This window comes from Gouania willdenowi, chromosome 7 (assembly GCF_900634775.1).
Source record: "Gouania willdenowi chromosome 7, fGouWil2.1, whole genome shotgun sequence".
NCBI classification, from domain to species: Eukaryota; Metazoa; Chordata; class Actinopteri; order Blenniiformes; family Gobiesocidae; genus Gouania; species Gouania willdenowi.
Window position 1 is genome coordinate 3,525,604 of NC_041050.1, and position 19,712 is coordinate 3,545,315.

General features: G+C 40.0%; 2 protein-coding genes across 5 annotated transcripts; one reads left to right on the forward strand and one right to left on the reverse strand.

Moving 5' to 3' along the window:
* Positions 1-881: 881 nt before the first annotated feature.
* Positions 882-10,735, reverse strand: nol9 (nucleolar protein 9). 2 transcript variants are annotated; one of them, XM_028452291.1, is made up of 14 exons: positions 10,550-10,735; positions 10,271-10,407; positions 8,601-9,100; positions 7,401-7,611; positions 6,352-6,482; positions 5,294-5,429; positions 4,842-4,938; positions 4,653-4,750; positions 3,137-3,304; positions 2,815-3,067; positions 2,620-2,734; positions 2,149-2,323; positions 1,932-2,065; positions 882-1,277 (listed from the first exon to the last, which is right to left on the reverse strand). In XM_028452291.1, the coding sequence occupies exons 3-14, from the start codon at positions 9,066-9,068 to the stop codon at positions 1,158-1,160; spliced, it is 2,106 nt and encodes a 701-aa protein (XP_028308092.1). In that variant the 5' UTR covers positions 9,069-9,100; positions 10,271-10,407; positions 10,550-10,735; the 3' UTR covers positions 882-1,157. The 2 variants fall into 2 exon arrangements, with proteins under 2 accessions (XP_028308092.1, XP_028308093.1); XM_028452292.1 differs by having other exon boundaries at positions 10,271-10,735.
* Positions 10,316-19,284, forward strand: zbtb48 (zinc finger and BTB domain containing 48). Of its 3 annotated transcripts, none has more exons than XM_028452288.1 (11): positions 10,316-10,421; positions 12,758-13,395; positions 14,330-14,649; positions 14,860-14,965; positions 15,262-15,354; positions 15,437-15,523; positions 15,599-15,753; positions 15,873-16,009; positions 17,468-17,632; positions 17,696-17,784; positions 18,730-19,284. In XM_028452288.1, the coding sequence occupies exons 1-11, from the start codon at positions 10,388-10,390 to the stop codon at positions 19,141-19,143; spliced, it is 2,238 nt and encodes a 745-aa protein (XP_028308089.1). In that variant the 5' UTR covers positions 10,316-10,387; the 3' UTR covers positions 19,144-19,284. The 3 variants fall into 3 exon arrangements, with proteins under 3 accessions (XP_028308089.1, XP_028308090.1, XP_028308091.1); XM_028452289.1 differs by lacking the exon at positions 10,316-10,421 and adding an exon at positions 11,570-11,783 and having other exon boundaries at positions 18,730-19,282; XM_028452290.1 differs by lacking the exon at positions 10,316-10,421 and adding an exon at positions 11,789-11,925 and having other exon boundaries at positions 18,730-19,283.
* The last annotated feature ends 428 nt before the right edge of the window (positions 19,285-19,712 follow it).

Genomic DNA, 19,712 nt, shown 5'->3' on the forward strand with positions numbered 1-19,712 from the left:
ATGTCGTTTCTTTAAGAAGTTTGGGCTGTTTTTCAGTATAATGTTGGATGAACAAGGTTTTCTTGACTCTTTTTTTGTGAAAACATCTGCAAACTTTTTAAATGTGTGCTCACTGCTGCCCCCTAGAGGAAAAACCCACAAATCTACACAAAGGAACCTATTGTTATCTTTCATGTTCTTCTTCTGAGGAAATTCCCATCTGTGAAAAATCACCAAATCTTGCACAAAGGTTCAGTCTATAGAAGAGGATTAGGGCCACTGGAAAAAACCAACATATCCAGTAGTGGGAGAAAAAAAAAAAATCACAATTGTAGATCATGCTTTTAAATCATATGGTTATCTTTTTAAAAAAAAATTGTCTTTATTTTATTTGCAGTTTCTTTTTTTATTCTTAACTTTCTTTTTTCAAATAGAAAAGCAAAAATCTCAATCTCAATCTGTTTTATATTCACACAAACAAATCAAGCACCTCCAGTTATGGTTTAACCCAAATGTCATTCATAGTCATAGCACCACCTATTGGTACAAGGAAATCATAGACATTATATTTGCAGAGAACATTGCAGGAAAGTTTGTGATTTAATCCTACGTCTCAACACATGCAACACACCTCAACCTCCGCCACATTTCGACATGCATGTGGTTGCCCGTTCAACGCTGCTTACAGCTTTACTTTCTCGTTTTATGCATATTTGTTGCCGTAGTATATATTTTTTTGGTGCCATTTTGTGTTTTCTGTTTTTTTGTATGTTTTTACTGCAGTTTTCTGTCTTTTTTGTATATTCTTATTGTTGTTTTTTTGTTTGATGAGCCATCCTGTGTGTTTTTGGAGTAATTGTCAAACGCCAGTGACACCAGTCCTCAAACAGAAAAACCAGAAGTTCCAAAGATGTATCGTTTAATATGAAGCAGACATTTGAAGTAACAGTGAAACTACACACTACTGTACGACACTGATGTGTGTGTGTGTGTGTGTGTGAACAACACAAACACTCTGAAGTCCTTGACACAGTCAACATGTAGGTTTCTAAAACCAGTGCAGGAGCTGGTGGTGGTGCAGTGGTTTAGTTTGTTCTGGTGTGAGTTCAGTGGAGAACGTGAGGCGTTAAAAGCTCACAGACGACAGGAACAGGACCGACTAAAGCTGCATTGAAGTATCAACGTGAGGCTGTCAGACTTGGCCTCAGCATTCCTTTGAAGACGCGCATCTTTCCAGCACCGCTGAGGTCAAAGATGTAATCTGACGTGACGTAGGGTTTCTCTCCCTCCAGCCCGACCTGAGACACAAACCAAGTGAGTCTGAGGAAACACAGGGTTTCCCACACATTCATGTATTTGTGGCAGCCCACCACAAATAGATTTTGACACTGTTTGTCCTCGCTGTGTGTATGTAGCATGTCATTACAACTCCTGTACATTTGGGCTGCATCTGAATAGTCCCTCCTATCTCCTTTCCTATCTCCTCTCCTATAACCCAGTGGATGATGTCACAGGGTTAAAAAAAGGAGCTAGGAAACGGCGATCACTTTGTTTTGACAATCAGACGCACTTCCTCTAGGAGTCTGCAGTGGTTCCTCGTAGCCTGGTAGCCTCTTTTCCTTTAATTTACATCCAAACCTTGTGATATTTGAGATTACATCAGCAAAAAGTGTTATAAATGTGCTTTTAGTCCATTTTCAGAAATGTGTAGTTTTTTACCACGGCAGACGTCACTAACTTTCGCCACCATCGGATTATTACGTCACCTAATGGAAGTGTGTCTGATTGTCAATACAACGTGATGGCCTTTTCCCTAACTCCTTTTAGGAAGTCTCCTAACACCTTTCCTTAACCCTGTGACATCATCCACGGGGTTACGGAAAAGTGGATAGGAAAGGATAGGAGGGAATATTTAGACGAAGCCTGGGTGTGGGTGTGGCCTAAGGTCTGACCTGAGCTGTGAGGACACAGGAAGGCAACGTTACGGCCCCCAGGAGGAGACAGTTGACCTTCCTGAGGATGGACGGGTCGATGGGCGTCAGTAGAAAATATAAACCTCGCTCCACGTCGATGCCTCGTAGAACGCCTGAAACACACGGACAGAGAGATGGTGTCGTTGTTTTTGGTGAATCTTGGTTTTAAAAAGTTTGGATTGATCGTGACACGCACCGAACCCGACACAGGGACAGATTGGAGCCTGGGACAGAAGGACTGGACCTCGTCTACTCTCCACCTTCTCAGCCAGGCAGCACAGACCCACCAAGGAGGCGTTAGAGGCATAGAACATGTGAGAAGGTTCCACCTCACAGTGAAGAACACCTAAAGCTACGGCCATGTAGGGAACCTGTGAGTTGGATTGAGAACATTAGAACATCAGATGTCAATTAAAATCTGCTTCACAGGTTCTGACAGGTTCAAAATGTAAGATATCCATGTACTAAACTCATTGAAAAATTGAAAACGAAACAGGAAAGTGTAATGTGACTCAGTAAACTCTGCTGAAGATTTGAGGAAACTTTGAAATGGAAAATTGGAGACAATGTTGTTCTTTTGTCCTCAAACCAGGGATTTCCAACCTTGTGAAAGGTTGGAAGAGCAAGGTTAGCTCAGTTAGCCTGAACTGGTACGTATTGAGCGTACCTGGTATGGCGTGAGGCTGTGCAGAGCTCTAACTGGTCCAGGGTCATCTGACTGCAGCTGGCTCAGGTATCCCAGCATGGAGAGCTCCCTCTGCTCATTGGTGCGCTGGTGTTTCCTGTAAAAACACGTCGTACACATGTCAGATTCTGTTGCATGGGGCTCGTTCTGAGCTCAGACTCACAGAGGGGCTCTTACGCTGTCCCCTGTCGTCCCACGTCCAGAAACTCGGACTGAACCAGGAAGTGGGTGTAGCTCCTGGGCGTGACGGGACTCTCCGTGAACATCTCCAGAGCCGTCTGGGCAGGGGGGCGCGTCTGGTAGCCGTCGGCCGTCCTCACGTAGTCTGAGGTGAGGGCGGGGCACTGGGTGACGCCGCTGTGACACAGCTGGACCACATGAGTGACCGGGAAGAGGCGGATCATGTCCACCAGCAGCTGGAGACCAAATCCTAATGGAAGGGGGGGGGGTTGATCAGTATTAATCCTTCATTTACTATTTTGGCCCACAGCTGACTGACCTTTGACCCAGCCCATAGTGTTGATGACCAGCGTTCTCTCCTGGCTCTGGGATCGTCTGCGCCATAACGACTTCAGGGACTCCAAGTAGCGATCCAGGTCCGACTCACAGGAGGACTCACCGTAGTAGATCATGTGATCAGGAGTCTGCTGGTGCGTGAACGGAGGACCTGAAGAAAAGTGTCAGTTTAGAACTTTCCTTTAAAGAAAAAACTACAATGATAATAAAAACCTGTTTTTTTTTTTAAGATGATAAGGCACCCTCCACTGTTTAAAATGTAGTTATTACGAGATCTATATCTAACAAAACACATTATTTTGCACCATATTCATTTGACTACTTTACAGTTTTAGAGCTTGTGTTCCTCCATTTTCAAATCACGATTGATGATGTCACACAGCCCCACTGCCTGTAAACATTCTATTGTTTTCTATTGGAGTGAAGCATTCAGCCTGATTTTTAGATAATTTAGCAGCTTTTTCAGTCACTTGTGCTGCTTTTAGTTTCTCTAAATAACATAATAAAATTTAAAGATACCGATGTAAACCTCTTTTGTTTATCGAAAGAGGAATAAAACTGTTGTGACCCGAAAACAATCTGTGACCTCAGGGGGCGACAGCTCCACCTCTGTGTTTTCGTAGCAGAAAATGAAGCAGAGAAGAAGAGCTCTCCTAAGGGACCTTTACTCTCCCTTCAACAGTGTGCTGACACGCTCTGGTGGCTGAAGTTAGCGACTGTTGAAGACACACAAAACCTGAGGATAGAAGTCCTTCTGGCTGAGAGTCCTTTGACTCCGTGTGATTTACAATTTCATCTCAAGTGGGCCATAGATTTAATTAGTAATTTCAACATTATTGTGCCCTAATTTGTACTTCTACATATACATAAAATGCAAAATATGTAAGAAGCCAACAATATCCAAGCAATAAGTGTGCCAAATATTATGCCAAAAATTAAGAGTTTTGTAAGAATTTTGATTTTTTTCAACGGTTTACCATATAAAAATTACTGCAATCATGTGATATAATCACCGGGAGAAACTGTGAGCATCTGCAAATATTGTTGAGTTTCATTTACACAATGATTCATGTTTTCGCTGTCATTTTTACTTTCTCCTGAGGGCAGAATTGGATGCTCCAGATCCAAAAGACCAGATTTGGCACCTGGGGCCATGACTTTGACACGAGTTAGATTAGAGAAACCAAAAGCAGCATTTAGACTGAAAAAGCTGCTAAACGATCTAAAAATCAGGCTGAATGTTTCACTGTGATAGAAAACAATGAAATGTTTACAGGCAGTGCGGCCGTGTGACATCATCAATCATGTGATTTCAAAATGGAGGAACACAAGCTCTAAAACTGTAAAGTAGTCCCATTTTTAAATGCAATTAAACAAATATGTTGCATAATAATGTGTTTGTTAGGCATAGATCTAATAATGAGAACCTTTTGAGGATTTTAGGTCACGTTTATAAAATCAGTGGAGGATTCCTTTAAAGACACAAAGTTTGCTTTTACCCAGCAGAGGATCGGTGACGGTCGTCAAAGACAAGCAGCCGGACGGTGTGAACTCCGTTTGACCGAGGTCAGCCTCCAGGTAGTCAACGCTGGCCGTGCTGTGGAGAGGCCACACCCACTGCTGTTACACATGTCTACATCTGCTACTGTTACATGTAAAAAAAAAACAATAAAATGTGTGAAACTCACTGGTTCAACAGGGTGTTGATGAGGAAACGATTAAACGTCGACTTGCCCACATTCTTCGCCCCGCACACAAGAATGACTGCACATCCGTCCATGTCTCCTGTGGACACAAAAAAAAACGGCCTTTTCACTAACGAGACGTGACGCAAAACAACAATAAAAATAAAAATGTGCTTATTACGTTAAAACGAGGAGTTAAAATGACTTTATCAGCGTGTTGAAAGCATTTAAAGCTGTTGAGATTATACTTTTTTTTTCTATCAGATAAAGACTTAGTGTCAGCCCCATAGATCAATTTAATAAAAGAAATAAAAGCAGAGAGCAAAAAAAGTCAATTCAATTTAATTAATATTTCAATTCAATAATATAGCCTCGTGCATGTTCGTCCATCAGCAAAGTTTGGCTCTAAAACACAGAATGAAAACTTTTCCAGATGTAAGTATGATAGAACGTACCTCTGCAAGCACCGACCACTGTGTTCAGTGCATCGTTGACGCTCTTTGATATTTTCATGCCCTCCACAGAGCTGGACAGAGGAATCACACCCAAACCATTGAGTGGAGTGTCGAGAACGGCCCACAGGAGTTCACTCTGAAGAAACGCAGTGAGGAGAGAATTACAACACAAACACCAAGTTACACATATCTGATGGTCAGGTGGATGGAGGGCAAAGATTTACCGTGATCATGCAAAACTTATGGGGAAAAAAAATGAATTCATATTCAGAAACGGAAAAGTCAATCCCAATTGTTTTTATTGTCTTTCCCTTTATTTAAAAATCAGGTTTTGGGACGAGATCACGCATTTAAACACTGTTTTTTCACCAGAAAACAGGTGACTGAATGTCTACAAAATGTGACATAATGCGTCCAAATCTGCCCAAGATTCTATTCGAACTTGCCCGTCACAATTAATCGAATTTTAATCGTGATCACAATTTTGGTTGCGGAGATTAAATTAACCTGATCGCCGGCAATATTTAAAATTAAAATGTGGGCTCTGCTGCATATCAAATCAGTCACCTTCTCAAGCATTAGTCATTCGGTGGATTGATGAGAGCTGTAACTGTTTCCAATGAGTTGCATTTCGTGAAAGCAAGTATGTAAAAGCTGTAATAGTGTAGTTATTAAGTTAATCCTTGTCCATTTAAAATTCTTTGTTTGTTTGGTATCATTTCTATTCAAAACTTCATTTTGCACTGTTAACTGATCATATATCGTTTTTCAAAAAGCAGTGCAAAATGAATGCAGACAATAAATAATTGTGGTTATAATCGTGATTACAATATTGATCAAAATAATGGTGATTATCATTTTGGCCATAATCGTGCAGCCCGAATTCAAACCCACCTAAACAGGGAAAGATGATGAAAAGGAAAAGTGATGTGGCCAGGTGAAAACCCTGAAAAAGGAATTTGTGAAACTTTGAAAGGGGAAGTTGGAGGCCTGATGGATGGATGGATGAAAGGATGGATGGATGGATGGATGGATGATGAAGCTGTGAAATCACTCACAATGGGAGGGCTGAACAGCTTGCTCAGCTCAGAGAAGCTGGAGAGAAAGCGAGTGAGGGGCGTCTCTATGGGCTCCAGCAGGATGATGGAGGAGTTTGGACGCACCTTCTTCAACAGCTTCTTCCTCGACGCTGGAAAAACAATCAATGATATTGGCCACGGTTACATGATGTTTTTTAATTTGGAATTAGTTATTCAGAATTAAAACATTCTGAATTAAAGTGTCCTGCTTTGCGTTTACACAATAATAGTGATTCCGAATTGAGGTTTACATGGAAAACTGGTTTATTCGGCTTTACTTAATTCCACTTTAGGTCTGGGGGTTGGGACGGCTCTGATTGGACAGGGGGAGAACGTGACATATCACGTCTATCGGAAAAAAACACACAACAAACCTTTTATTATGGAACTGTTTTCACCTTTATTTTGATTGAAGTTTTAAAGCTGGACAATAACACACTTTGGTCCGTGGAACGGAAGGAAGATAGGAGCTAATTACCAGTAAAAATCCGGAAAATATGGTAAAGATAGTAGCTCGAACAACCGTTACAATGCTAAACTTGGTGATATCACAGCCTGTGAATGAGGTACGGGGACGCATTTACTCCGTTTCCAGGTCTTAGTATCACGCGTCCAATGAAGCCTGTTTCGTTTGCCGATGTCCGTGTGAACTTCCACGTTTATGCTTCCATCCATCCACTCTTTTCATTATTAAATAAATAGTATCACTCTAGTCCGGGCCGGATTATGTCGTCACCAGCACGTCAAGTCGCACATGAGCAAAACGACCGGAATTACCTTAAAGAGGAATTAAGTGTTTACAAGATAGAGGAATTATTTAATTCGAAATTAAAATAGGGATAAACAAACCACCAAATTCGGATTTAACTTTAATTCGGAATGAAATTAGCATTAGGAATTAACTGTTCACAAGGTCAGTTTAAAACGGAATTAACTTTTATTCTGAATTAAAGCTCCCATGTACACATGGCCATTGGTCGATCAGTTCGTGAAGGAGCGTCGTGGCTTAGAGGAGAGGATCTACAAACCTGGTAACAGATACTGTTGGAGGATTAGTGAAGCTTCAGCTCTGTCATCCCTGGCGACCGCTGGGCTCTCCAGGCACCTGATGTTGAGCGGAGAATGTGAAGCTGGGGAGTAAAGCGGGTACGACTGCTGCCCCTCCTCGATGGTGAAGCCCATCACTTCCACACGGCCGTACAAACACGTCAGGAAACACTTTCCACGGAAGCACAGGGTCTGCAGAAGTATGGATGGATACATTTAACATTTGAACCGATACTCAATTAAACTGTGCCTGAATCACCAAAACACCGTCTAAAAACAATGCAAATCATCACTGACTCGTAAATACAGAGCTAAATGTGCACGTTTAACTTTGCTGTGCCTGTAAAGCTCCGTCCATTTTTCATGTAGCGCAGCGGCGCTCCATGAAAACGTGATCAGCTTTAATCTTCTTTCCCTGCTCAGTGTTCAAACTGTTGTGTCTGACTAACTAAGAATAACTCAGTCCGTGTGGTTCTTTTGATCGTTTTATTCCAGCCTCGCAGCTACACATTCACAGTCAGCAAGCTACCTCAAGTACAATCGTTTCAGTGGGAACTTCCGGTTTTTAAATTAAAAGTCCGTTGGAGCAATGTTATTAGAATGTTACATTCTAACAACATCCCATCAGAGCTACAGAAGACAGGATCATTTGAATTAGGTAAATTTAAACTAAGTCGATCAAAACTTATTCAATAAACCTGCTCAGATTCAGTAAATCATTGATCTCTGAGAGGAAATTGGGTGAAATCAATGCAGTTCTCTTACATCTTTATATGACATATGAATAATTAAAAAAGAGCAGTTAGAATAATCCATGTCACTACAACTTATATACCTTTTATTTGTATCTTAATTTATTTTTAACATACATTTTTGTTTAATTATGAGTTTTTTTTTTATTTATTAGAATTTATTGTTTCCTCACAAGAGTTAAAAACCAATATTTTCTTTAGAAAATTATAAATATTTCTTTAAAAAAACAGAATTTAAAAAAATTAAAGCGAAAAACAGAATTTGGGAAAAAATAAAACAAAATTTGGAAAAAAAATAAAACAAATTTAGGGCCCTAGGTTTGTTTATTCGACCTAAAAAAGTACTGAATTCAGTACCCATCCCTATGCAGAAGGAAGTGAGAAAGGGTAGATGATGTCTTTATCTGAGGGTTAAATGTTGAGGCCTACCTGCTCCTTCTGCATGACGAGCACGACGTGGTTCTTTCCATCCCCCCTCTGTGCACAGTGATGTAGAGCCTCTCCCTCCAGCCGCCCCCCCGGGGCCTCCTCCGTGTTCTCCTGAGTCTCCTCCACACCGTTCCCGTAAACCGAGGAGGAATACTCCTTCCACTCCTGCCAGTCGATTGACTCATTCTCCAAAGCTAACGTTGAGCTACCGTTAGCCTGAGCCGGAGGTTTCCTAAAGCCTGGATCTGTGGAATTTGACCCCCGATCGACCACTGGCTTCGGGGCTTTTTTTAACCTTTTGACGGAGGGTTTCCTGTTCACAGACACTTTGTGCTTCTTTATGGCAGCGGCCGGAACAGGACTGGAGGTGAGGTCAGAGGAGGTGACGGGGGGCCGGGACCGCCTGCCACGCACGTCCTTCCACTTCTGAGATTTACCTTTAACCTGTGGGGGTTTGTTCACCTTCATCGTCCTGCTGTCAACAACCAATCACAACCCAGCTGTGGAGAGAGGACGTTTATTAAATACACAGAGGGTCACAATGGAAAAACATTCAATAAACTTATTCATATCAACATTATCAGTGGTGTATTTAATGTGCACATTCAAAACTGGAGGAAATATTTAGAGCCTTAAATAAGCATAAATAATTACTGATTGTCCTATGAGCATTTTTGCTATAATCCATCATATTTACATCTAATTAAGGCAAAAATAGATGTAGCTCAAAAGCACAAAATAAAATAAAACAAAACAAAAACGCAAAATGGGAGAAAAAAATTCAACACAATGGAGGAATTTAGAAAACGACCAAAAAACAACATTAAAAAAAGATACAAATCTAAAACAAAAACACACAAAACAACAATATAGACAAAATAACTGAAATCCATTAAAATATTCAAAAACCACAAAATGACATTATAAAAACAAATCGACAACAATAACACACAAAACAACAATAAATGTACACATAAAAATTCCTAAAATAAAAAATAACAAATACATGCACAAATAACAAATACACACAAAATATAAAACAAACAAAAAAATATATACCATAAAAAACGAGCACAACTTAACAAAAAAGACACAAATCGACAACAATAAGAGTAACGACAACAAAATTATCATAAAACAGACAAAACAACAACACTATATACACAAAATAACAAATACACACAAAACAGAAAACAAAGTAAACAAAATGTACATGAAAATATAAAAAACGACCACAAAATGACATCAAAAAGACACAAATCACCAACAATAACACACAAAACAACAAGAAGACACAAAACAACAATAAATATAGACAAAATAACTAAAATACATGTAAACATTAAAAACGACCACAACATGACAAATAATGATAAAAAAACCAAATTGACAATAACACGAAAAAAAAACAAAAAACAAAATTACCACAAAAACACACAAGAACCCCTTAGTTCTTTCGTGTATTAATGCCTAGAATAGTTAGTCATTCTTAATGATAATATTGATAATGTGGTCCTAATGTCATTCAATTCAATTAAACTTTATTTGTATAGCGCCTAAAACTAATTTTTTTAAAAATATATTATTTAACCATTAAGCAAACAGATAAACAAGTTTTTCACCAACAAACAAACTGGTAAAAAGTAGAAAAACTACTATATTTAACTTACAATTAGAAATTTGTTATAATACGGCTGCTGACGTCTCCCACGCGCCGCCGTATAAACAGTTAGCATTAGCCGCTAGCTGCCATTGTCACAGTGTTGAGAAGAAAGTGAGCTTCCCAGATGAGTCCAGCTGTGCTAGTCTGTGGAGAAACACGTAAGAACGGTTACGTTATGTGTGCAGTGTTTATATTTAATGGAAGAAAACCCCTGTGAACGTGCATTAGTGCGCTACGTAGAGGCTAACGTGTTAGCTACACATGTGTAAACCCAGTCAGACACTACCTGCAGATGGTCGATCACTGCCTTTCAGAGAGTTTTATTAATATTTACACTTTGTTAATAAACTCCCTTTCATAGCTTTATGTAGCGTAACTACGCTGCAAAACCATGAAATGCTATTGAATATAAAGGTTATTGAATTACGAAGTAAGTTTATATCGTGTGACGCTTGTGTTGTGTGCGGTATTACATTGGTCAAACAAAAGCTTCCGGAGTTAAGACTTGTGTTGCCATGTGCAGCTCGTGATTTCCCGCCTCTAAACCGACGAAATAATACCTGCTACCAAGATTTCCAGAATTATTGGAAATTTGTGTTTTGAGTAACCTCTGATGTTTCGTTTTAGTTTTATTTTCTGTTCGGTTCTTGATTGTCAATGTTGTGTATTATGTTTTGATCAGTTTTTGTATGTTTAGTTAACATTAATTTAACATATTTTATTGGCTCTCATTGTTTCAAGGAATGAAAGGCAAAGTATAAAATTGTAATAAAAATAAAATTAGTTGGTTTTTTTCTACTCATTTAAATGCCTTTGGTTTGGAAGCCCATTTCCGCCAGGAAAAATAAAAAAACAATAAATCGGAATAGTAAAATAATAATAATAATAATAATAATAATAATAGTAAATAATGACTAAGTTATAATTAAGAGATACTTTCTCATAATTATGATATACTAAGTTATAATTAATGAAGATAGTATATCATATTATAACTTAATCATTATTTAATATTATTATTATTAGTAGTAGTAGTAGTAGTAGTAGTAGTTGGAGTAGGAGTAGTAGTAGATAATATTTAACACTTTAAAATTAATTTCTTTAGCCTTTGGAGCAAACGGCAAACACAAATGTCTTGTTCAAGTAGTTTTAATAAAATCAAGAAGAAATAACTTTTAAATTCTAATTTATTTTCAAAGAAAGCGAGAGAAAAAAAAAAGTAGAAACACGTTCATTCAGGAAAACAGAATCTGGCAACACGTCGACTCGGTTCGCTTAAACTCGTCACTTCCGCTTCCTTAGGGGCCTGTAAGGTAACAAAAACAAGCCGCAAGACGCATGCTTTGCTAATTTTCCACTACATTCCCGTGAATATTATGTTTTAGTGTAAGTTTATGATATGATAAAGTTTTAATAGTTGCGGTTGAGCAGCGTTGGGAGAATAAGTTGCAGCTGATTTGGATGCTGGCATCGCTAAGGGAGCGTCATTAAAGAGCCGTGCTGGGGAATTAACGTGGAGGGTAAGGGCCTGTCATTATTAGTTCAATCAGAATAAAAGAACATCTAAACCATAAGTGTCAAACTCAAGGCCCGGGGGCCAGATCCGGCCCTTTAGAGCATCAAATTCTGCCCACAGAAGACAGGAAAAATGATTGAGAAAACGTGAGTTATTGTGTAAATGACCAAATAATTCAAATGTAGATATCTCAAATTAATACATTCAATCAAACTCCACAATATTTTTAGAGCCATAAACTCTGTCAATGTTAAACAAATGCACCAAATCACCGACCGCTAAAAAAAACAAGTAATTATTTCAATTTTGTACTGGGAAAAAAAAAAAATCCACTATTGCTTTAAACCAGACATGGGCATTCAGCGGCCGAGGGGCCACATGTCTAATTTTGTGCGGCTTCTAAAGTAAATGCACAAAATGACTCCAATAATACACCAAATGAGAGTAAAATACAAAATACACAATATGGGAATTAAAATAATCAAAATGACGCCAAAAACACTCAAAATAACAATAATTTATCCAACATAAATACACAAAATGACAAAAAACACACGAAAACAACAAAAACACAAAATGAGAAATGAAATACAAAAGAACGCTCTTTTAATTAAAATTGGGCCCCAACATGACACAGATATGTCATATGCATTATTTGGGACAAAATCACACATTTATTTGCTATTTTGGAAAGTTTAGTAGCCAGTAAATTCATCTAAACAGCAATGATAAGGGAATGGCTTAACTCTGAAACAGAATTAGGGAATTTTTGAAACGTAAAGTCAGATTTCCTCCTAAATAACCATCACACCAATCTGTGTTCATCCTCATCATCAACTACATGTTTGTAGTTTAGTTTCTGTCGATCAGAACGTGTTAAAGCCATGAAACCTTTAAATCTACTGTGGAGTTTGTGATTTATTCAAGTATCAGATTCCTCAAAGTACCGTAAACGTTAACGTTTTCTTCTGTTTCTAGCATCTGATCCCAGAGCGATGCCTTTGATCCAGATCGACCACGCCCGTCGCCTCCTGTCGTCCCTGAACCAGCAGAGAACAGACGGGAGGTTCTGCGACACCGCGCTGAATGTGGGCGACGGGACGCTGCACCACGTCCATGGCTGCGTGCTCTCCAGTTTCAGCGAGCTCTTCCAGCAGCCAATCACAGAGCTCCGTCTGCAGGGCTGCTCCGCCCACGGACTCCGCCCCCTCCTGGACTTCGTCTACACCGGAGAACTGAAGCTGGACCCCACCAACGTGGAGACGGTGCGGGAGGCGGCCTCCAGCCTGCGCGTGCCCGAGGCGCTCGCCCTGTGCGTGCGCTTCCAGGACGCCTCAGGGGAAGTCGCACCTGTGAGGCGTAAACGAGGACGACCCAGGAAGTGTGTGGTGGCGACGGTGAAAGAGGAGAATCAGAAAGATGAGTTCAGCCTGGATGAATGTGGATCCGGATGTTCTGCTGCTGTCTCCATGACGACGACAACAACAAAGACGACTTGCTCTGGTCGTGTTGTGAAGGCCCCCAAACGACTGGTTTCCATCGATGAGAGAAACGCCAGGAGTGTTCCAGAAGAAGAGAAGAACACACACGTAGAGCAACCAGCAGCAGAAACACAGGTAGAGCTAGAACAGTGGTTCTCAACCTTTTCAGCTCCCCCACGACCCCCAAAATAAAGGTCTCAGAGACCAGGGACCCCCACTGTAGCTGAAGGTGGTTGAACACAGACATAAACATTGAAGAACAGTCATGTGGAGACAGGACCATCTATAAGGGGGAATAAAGGGGAGAGATTTTTGGGGTCCATCCATAAAGTCAGTAAAATGATGGTCCATTGTTCTATGAATCTGTGATAACCACATTTATTTATTCATCTGAATAATATCCACTGTTATCCAGGAAGTTTAATATTATTTGGGCCATAAATATAGTCATCATAAAGATGTAAATCATTTTTTAAATCAGAAATAAAATGGGTTAAAAGTGACCAAAAATGGTGGTGAAATGGGATTTTAAAAACCACAGAAATTGGTTAAAAGTTGCAAATTAGAGTGACCAAAAACAGACAGAAAAAGTGGTTAAAAAAAGGTTTAAAGTGTCAATAGTGGTTTAGAAGTGGTGGAAATGGGGGGATGTAATTTAATAAATAGGAACAATTAGTTTAAACTGGCAAATAATGAGCATGATAAATGGTAAATGTGGTAAATTGGCAAAAATAAGCATGAGATATGGTGAAAAGAGGTTAAAAGTGACAATAATCGGTCAACATATGTGACATTAGGTGGAAAAGTGGTGAAAATTGGATGAAGTGTGAGTAATGTAGCAAAAATTAATTCAAAGGAGCAAAAATGTAGCAAGAAAAGTGATGAAAATAGGTTAAAATACGGCAAGTTTGTTGTAGTAAAAATGAGCAAAAATTGGCTCAAATTGTTCAATAATTCTTTGTTTTTTGAAGGCATCTGGCGACGCCCTCCCAGTGTCTTGTGACCCAAGGTTGAGAACCCCAGAGCTAAAAGACACAGCTTACCTCTATGATGTCTTTGATGTTTACAGGCATCACCACTGTTGACCGTCACCAGTGGTCGAGCAACTGAAGAAGAAAAAGAAGCAGCAGCGGAGGAAGAGGATGAGGATGAAGATGCCGAGGACTTCCAGGACATTTCCGATGACACTGATGAAGACTATGTTCCTGCTGCAGAGGCCACGCCTTCATCTCCAGCTGCACAGGAGGAAAAAATCCAAAACAAAACGTCTGAAACTAAGAACGAGGACAAAGATGATGATGACTCCACCACAGACTCAGAGAAGAAGAAGAAATGTTTGATCTGTAATAAATCATTTAAAAGTAAATATTACCTTAAGGTCCACAACAGGTAGAGTTCTTCTTCTTCTTCTTCTTCTTCTTCTTCTTCTTCTTCCTCTTCCTCTTTCTCTTTCTCTTTCTCTTTCTCTTTCTCTTTCTCTTTCTCTTTCTCTTTCTCTTTCTCTTTCTCTTCCTCTTTCTCCTCCTCCTTCTCCTCCTCCTGTTTTCCTCTGTAGATGTACAGTATTTTCTGCCTATGATGTGTTGTTGTGTTGTGCAGACGTCACACAGGCGAGCGTCCCTTTGGTTGTAACAAATGTGGGAAGAAATACTTCAGAAAAGAAAATCTCCTGATGCATGAGATGAAAGACTGTGCTCGAGTTCAGGTAATGATGACAATTTTGTGTGCTTCTAAAGTCATTTTGTGTGTTTTTGTTGTACTTTGGTATGTTTTGAGTCATTTTATGTATGTTTGGAGTCATTTTTGTGTACTTTATTCTCCTATTGTGTACTTTTGTTGTCTTTGTGTTATTTTTAAGCCATTTTTGTTTACTTCTGTTGTTCTTGTGTGTTTTTGGACTCATTTTGTGTATGTTAAAGTGATTTTTGTGTATTTTTGTACCCTTTTGTGTACCTGAAATCATTATTGTGTGTTTTTCTTGGTGTTTCGTGTGTGTTTCAGACCTACAGCTGCCCCACATGCTCCTCAACATTCCAAAGCAAAGAGAAGATGCGTTTACATGTCGTCTCTCACACAGGAGAGATGCCTCACAAGGTCAGCTAACAGCTATAACCACTGAAATCATTTCAAAGCATTAACTTTTCTTCTAATCTAATCTCTCCTTCTTTAACCTCAGTGCTCCATGTGTCAGGAACAGTTTCTGTACAAGAAGAACCTGACGAGTCACATGATGAAGGTCCATGGTTACCCTAAACCACACGTAGTAAGAACGCGTAGGGACACGTTATCAATCTGGAACGTGTGCTCTTTCCTAACACTGTGTACGTTTTCTTTCCAGTGTTCCCAGTGCCCCAAAACCTTCCTGACGAGGACGGAGGTCCGCGTGCACGAAGCAGCCAAACATCGAGGAGAAAAGCCGTTTGTGTGTGAGGAATGTGGGCATAGGGCGTCCAGTAGAAACGGCCTCCAGATGCACATCAAAGCTATTCACAGGTGGGCTAGAGCTACAGTATATCCAGTTTATATCGCCCAGCCCTAAGGTGGGCACGTTTTCTCTCAGACGCTAAAGAATCCAACGTATAAAAACGTTGTCTTTGTTTCTTCTTCTACAGAAACGAGCGACCGTTCGTTTGCACCTTCTGTGGCCACGCCTTCTCTCAGAAAAACAACCTCAATATGCATCTACGCATCCACAGCGGGGAGAGACCGTACCAGTGTCACCTGTGTGGGAAAACATTCAGGACTCAAGGTCACGCCATCAGTTAGAGCAGAGAGCAACTTTTATCACAGCAACACACCAGTTAGAGCAACTTTTATCACAGTAACACACCAGTTAGAGCAACTTTTATCACAGCAACACACCGTTAGAGCAACTTTTATCACAGCAACACACCAGTTAGAGCAACTTTTATCACAGCAACACACCAGTTAGAGCAACTTTTATCACAGCAACACACCAGTTAGAGCAACTTTTATCACAGCAACACACCAGTTAGAGCAACTTTTATCACAGCAACACACCGTTAGAGCAACTTTTATCACAGCAACACACCAGTTAGAGCAACTTTTATCACAGCAACACACCAGTTAGAGCAACTTTTATCACAGCAACACACCAGTTAGAGCAACTTTTATCACAGCAACACACCAGTTAGAGCAACTTTTATCACAGCAACACACCAGTTAGAGCAACTTTTATCACAGCAACACACCAGTTAGAGCAACTTTTATCACAGCAACACACCAGTTAGAGCAACTTTTATCACTGTGGGGGCCACAGAAATGTGGTGTTTTTTGTTGTCCTTTTGTGTAAGTTTTATTTTTGTGTTTCAAGAGTTATTTTGTGTTATTTTGTTGTACTTTTGGGTTTTTGATATCATAAATGTGTTTTTCATTTGCGTTTTGTGTATTTTTGGAGTCCTTTGTGTATATATTTTTGTCTTTTGTGTTTTGGGGGTCATTTTTTGAGTTACTTTGGGTTCCTTGAGTCATTTTGTGTATATAAGTTGTTCTATTGAGTTTTTGATGTTATATTTGTGTCTTTTTCTTGTCATTTAATGTGTTTCTGGAGTAAATTCGTGTGTTTTTGTGTATTTCTGGAGTAATTTTGTGTTTTCTGTTCTATTGTGTGTTTTTCTTGTAATTTTGTGTGTTTCTGGAGTCATGTTGTGTGTTTTTAGGGTAATTTTGGATGTTTTTGGACTCCTTTGTGTATTTTTGTTCTCCTTTTGTGTTTTTGAAGTCCTATTTGTGTAATTTTCTTGTAACTGTGTGTTTCTGGAGTGATTTTGCATGCTTATGGAGTCTCTTTGTGTATTTTTGGAGTCCTTTGTCTATTTCTGTGCTTTTTTTGTGTTTTTGAGGAATAATTGTTGGAGATACTTTGGGTTCTTGGAGTCATTTTATGTATTTTTGATGTCATATTTCTGTCTTTTACTTGTCATTTTGTGTGTTTCTGGAGTGTTTTTGTGTATTTTTGAAGTCCTTTGTTTAATTTCTGTTGTTTTTTGTGTTTATAAAGACATATTTGTGTCTTTTTCTGTCATTTTGTGTGATTCTGGAGTCATTTTGTGTATTTTTGTTGTGATTTTGTGTATTATGTGTACTATGTTTATTTGTAAGCCAAAGTAAGAACAAGTGTCAGGTAAGGCATTTACAAAAAGAGAACAGAGTGTATACCAGGTCGTTGCTTCTCTTCCCACTCCAGCCAGTCTGGATAAACATCAGCGCACCCACACCGGCGAGCGTCCCTTCAGCTGCGACGTCTGCGATCAACGCTTCACAGAAAAAGGCGCCCTGGTTCGTCACAAAGCCAGTAAACACGAGGAGGGCCGCCCTCACTGCTGCCAGATATGTAGCAAAACATTCAAAGGTAACACGGAGTCATTAAAGCACAAGTGAGAATGAATGAATAAATTCAAATGTTGTTTCCTAGGGAGGGAGCAACTCCGGGTTCACCTGCGGCGTCACAAAGGAATGAGGAAGTTTGAATGTTCAGACTGTGGATACAAGTTCACCCGACAGGTCGGTTCAAACAATCAACCACCTTTTTAAAACCCTCCTATGATCCTTGGGGTCAATTTGACCCCATTCAATGTTTATCATTCAAAAAATAATAGTCAACTTTTTTTGCTTCATATTTCATGACTTTCCCTAATTTGATGGATTTTGTGTTTTTCTGTTGTTATTCTACCCATGAGGTCACATTGACCCACCTGCCCCACCCCACAGCTACATGAGCACCTTTGCTCTCCCAACCGACCACTGAAAAATAATAATACTTTAAATAAAAATACAAGAGTGACGCTCAGGGTGCTTTCACACATATAGTCCCATGTGACCATGTGAACAGTATGAGGAAGAGAGACAAGTAAAATAAATGAATGATGTGGGAGTAATACGGAGGGGAGTGTGGAAATGTGTGAGTTTGTTTGTTTGTGAGCTGATGACAAAGCGGCTCTAAAAATGGATGGATGGATAGAGAGATGCCTGTACATGGATGGATATTTGTGTGTGTGCTGCCTGATGGAGCGCTGGGTTGTGAGTGGCCTGTAGCCACGACGACAGTGTGTGTGATTGCTGTGTGCTGCTGCTGAGCTGTCACTGCATGGAGTTGCTCCGTTCCTCAGACAAAGGTCTTCTCTGCCTTTTTTTTGCTGGCTCCGCCCTGATATAAGTTTGAGAAAAGTGAATTTGTAGACAACCGTGTGCAGCCACGGAGCTGGTCATAATCTAGCATTAGTTTGTATTGGACTGCCGTAAAGCAGTACGTCTTGCAACCGGGTCGGAGGCAAGAAAGTTGCAAGTGCGGTTTTCTGGCCAGAGACAGCAGGGGGAGATGAAATACCCCCAATTACCCCATAAACACTTGTAGTACCCTCACAGGGACTATGAGAAGGATTTATTAAGGTGAAAAAGTTACTTAGTTCTGCTTTAAAGTAAAGCTAATCCCTCACATCTTTCTCTCAGGCTCATTTAAGACGACATTCTCACATCCACAAACGCACAGAGAACTACAACCCACGGCAGAGGAAGCTGAGGAACATTGTCGTACAGGAAGCGGAAGGAAGACAGGAAGTGGAAGGACAACAGGAAGTGGAAGTGGAAGGAAGACAGGAAGTGGAAGTGGTCGACGCCTCGCTGCTGGCCGACGGGACCGACTTCCCAAACCCTCTTCCCGGAGCTTCATCGGAACTCACCTCCACCTGCATAGTGAGGGTGGTGATTGGGCAGACCGTGATGGAGGAGGTGGTGTCCAATCAGAGCCTGGAACATGTGGAGGCGGAGCCTAGTTTCTCCGTGTTGCAACAAACTGAGCTGGACTCAGAGGTGTATGAGTCCACCATAGACATGGAAGCTATCGCTGAAGATTTGGCCGAGTAGGAAGTATTACCAGAAAGAGAAAATAGAATAAATAAATAATCAAAGTTCAGAATCAATTAATGACATTCAAACTTTGAAGGTTTAAAAAGGCCTGAAACAGACGGAGTGGACCCGAATCCACAATCTGTGATTAGGAGCTCCATGCCTTATTATTCACTGTTCATCATGTTCTTCTGTATCTGCAAAATACAATAAAAACACAGTGTTTTAATGTCTGACAGCCTTTTTATTACCCCGCCATCATACGGGGAGTTTGCTTGGGGGCGGTGGGTACATAATATACAAACATGTTAAGTGCCATAAAACACAGTGACTGTACAAAATATGAATGAATTCATTTGTTGTTCTTTCAAAATTACAATTAATTTTTTAGCGCTCGAGTCATGTGACTATTGTTTTTCTTTCAAGGCTACAGCGGAGCCTACGCACATCTCTCTGATGATTACATGGGAATACATTAAGGCTGGGCGATAAAACAATAATACATTGTAAGGGGGTGACAGAATCAGAATCTTTAATCGTCATTGCACATGTTACAGAGCAACGGAATTTCATTTCAGTTTCATCCC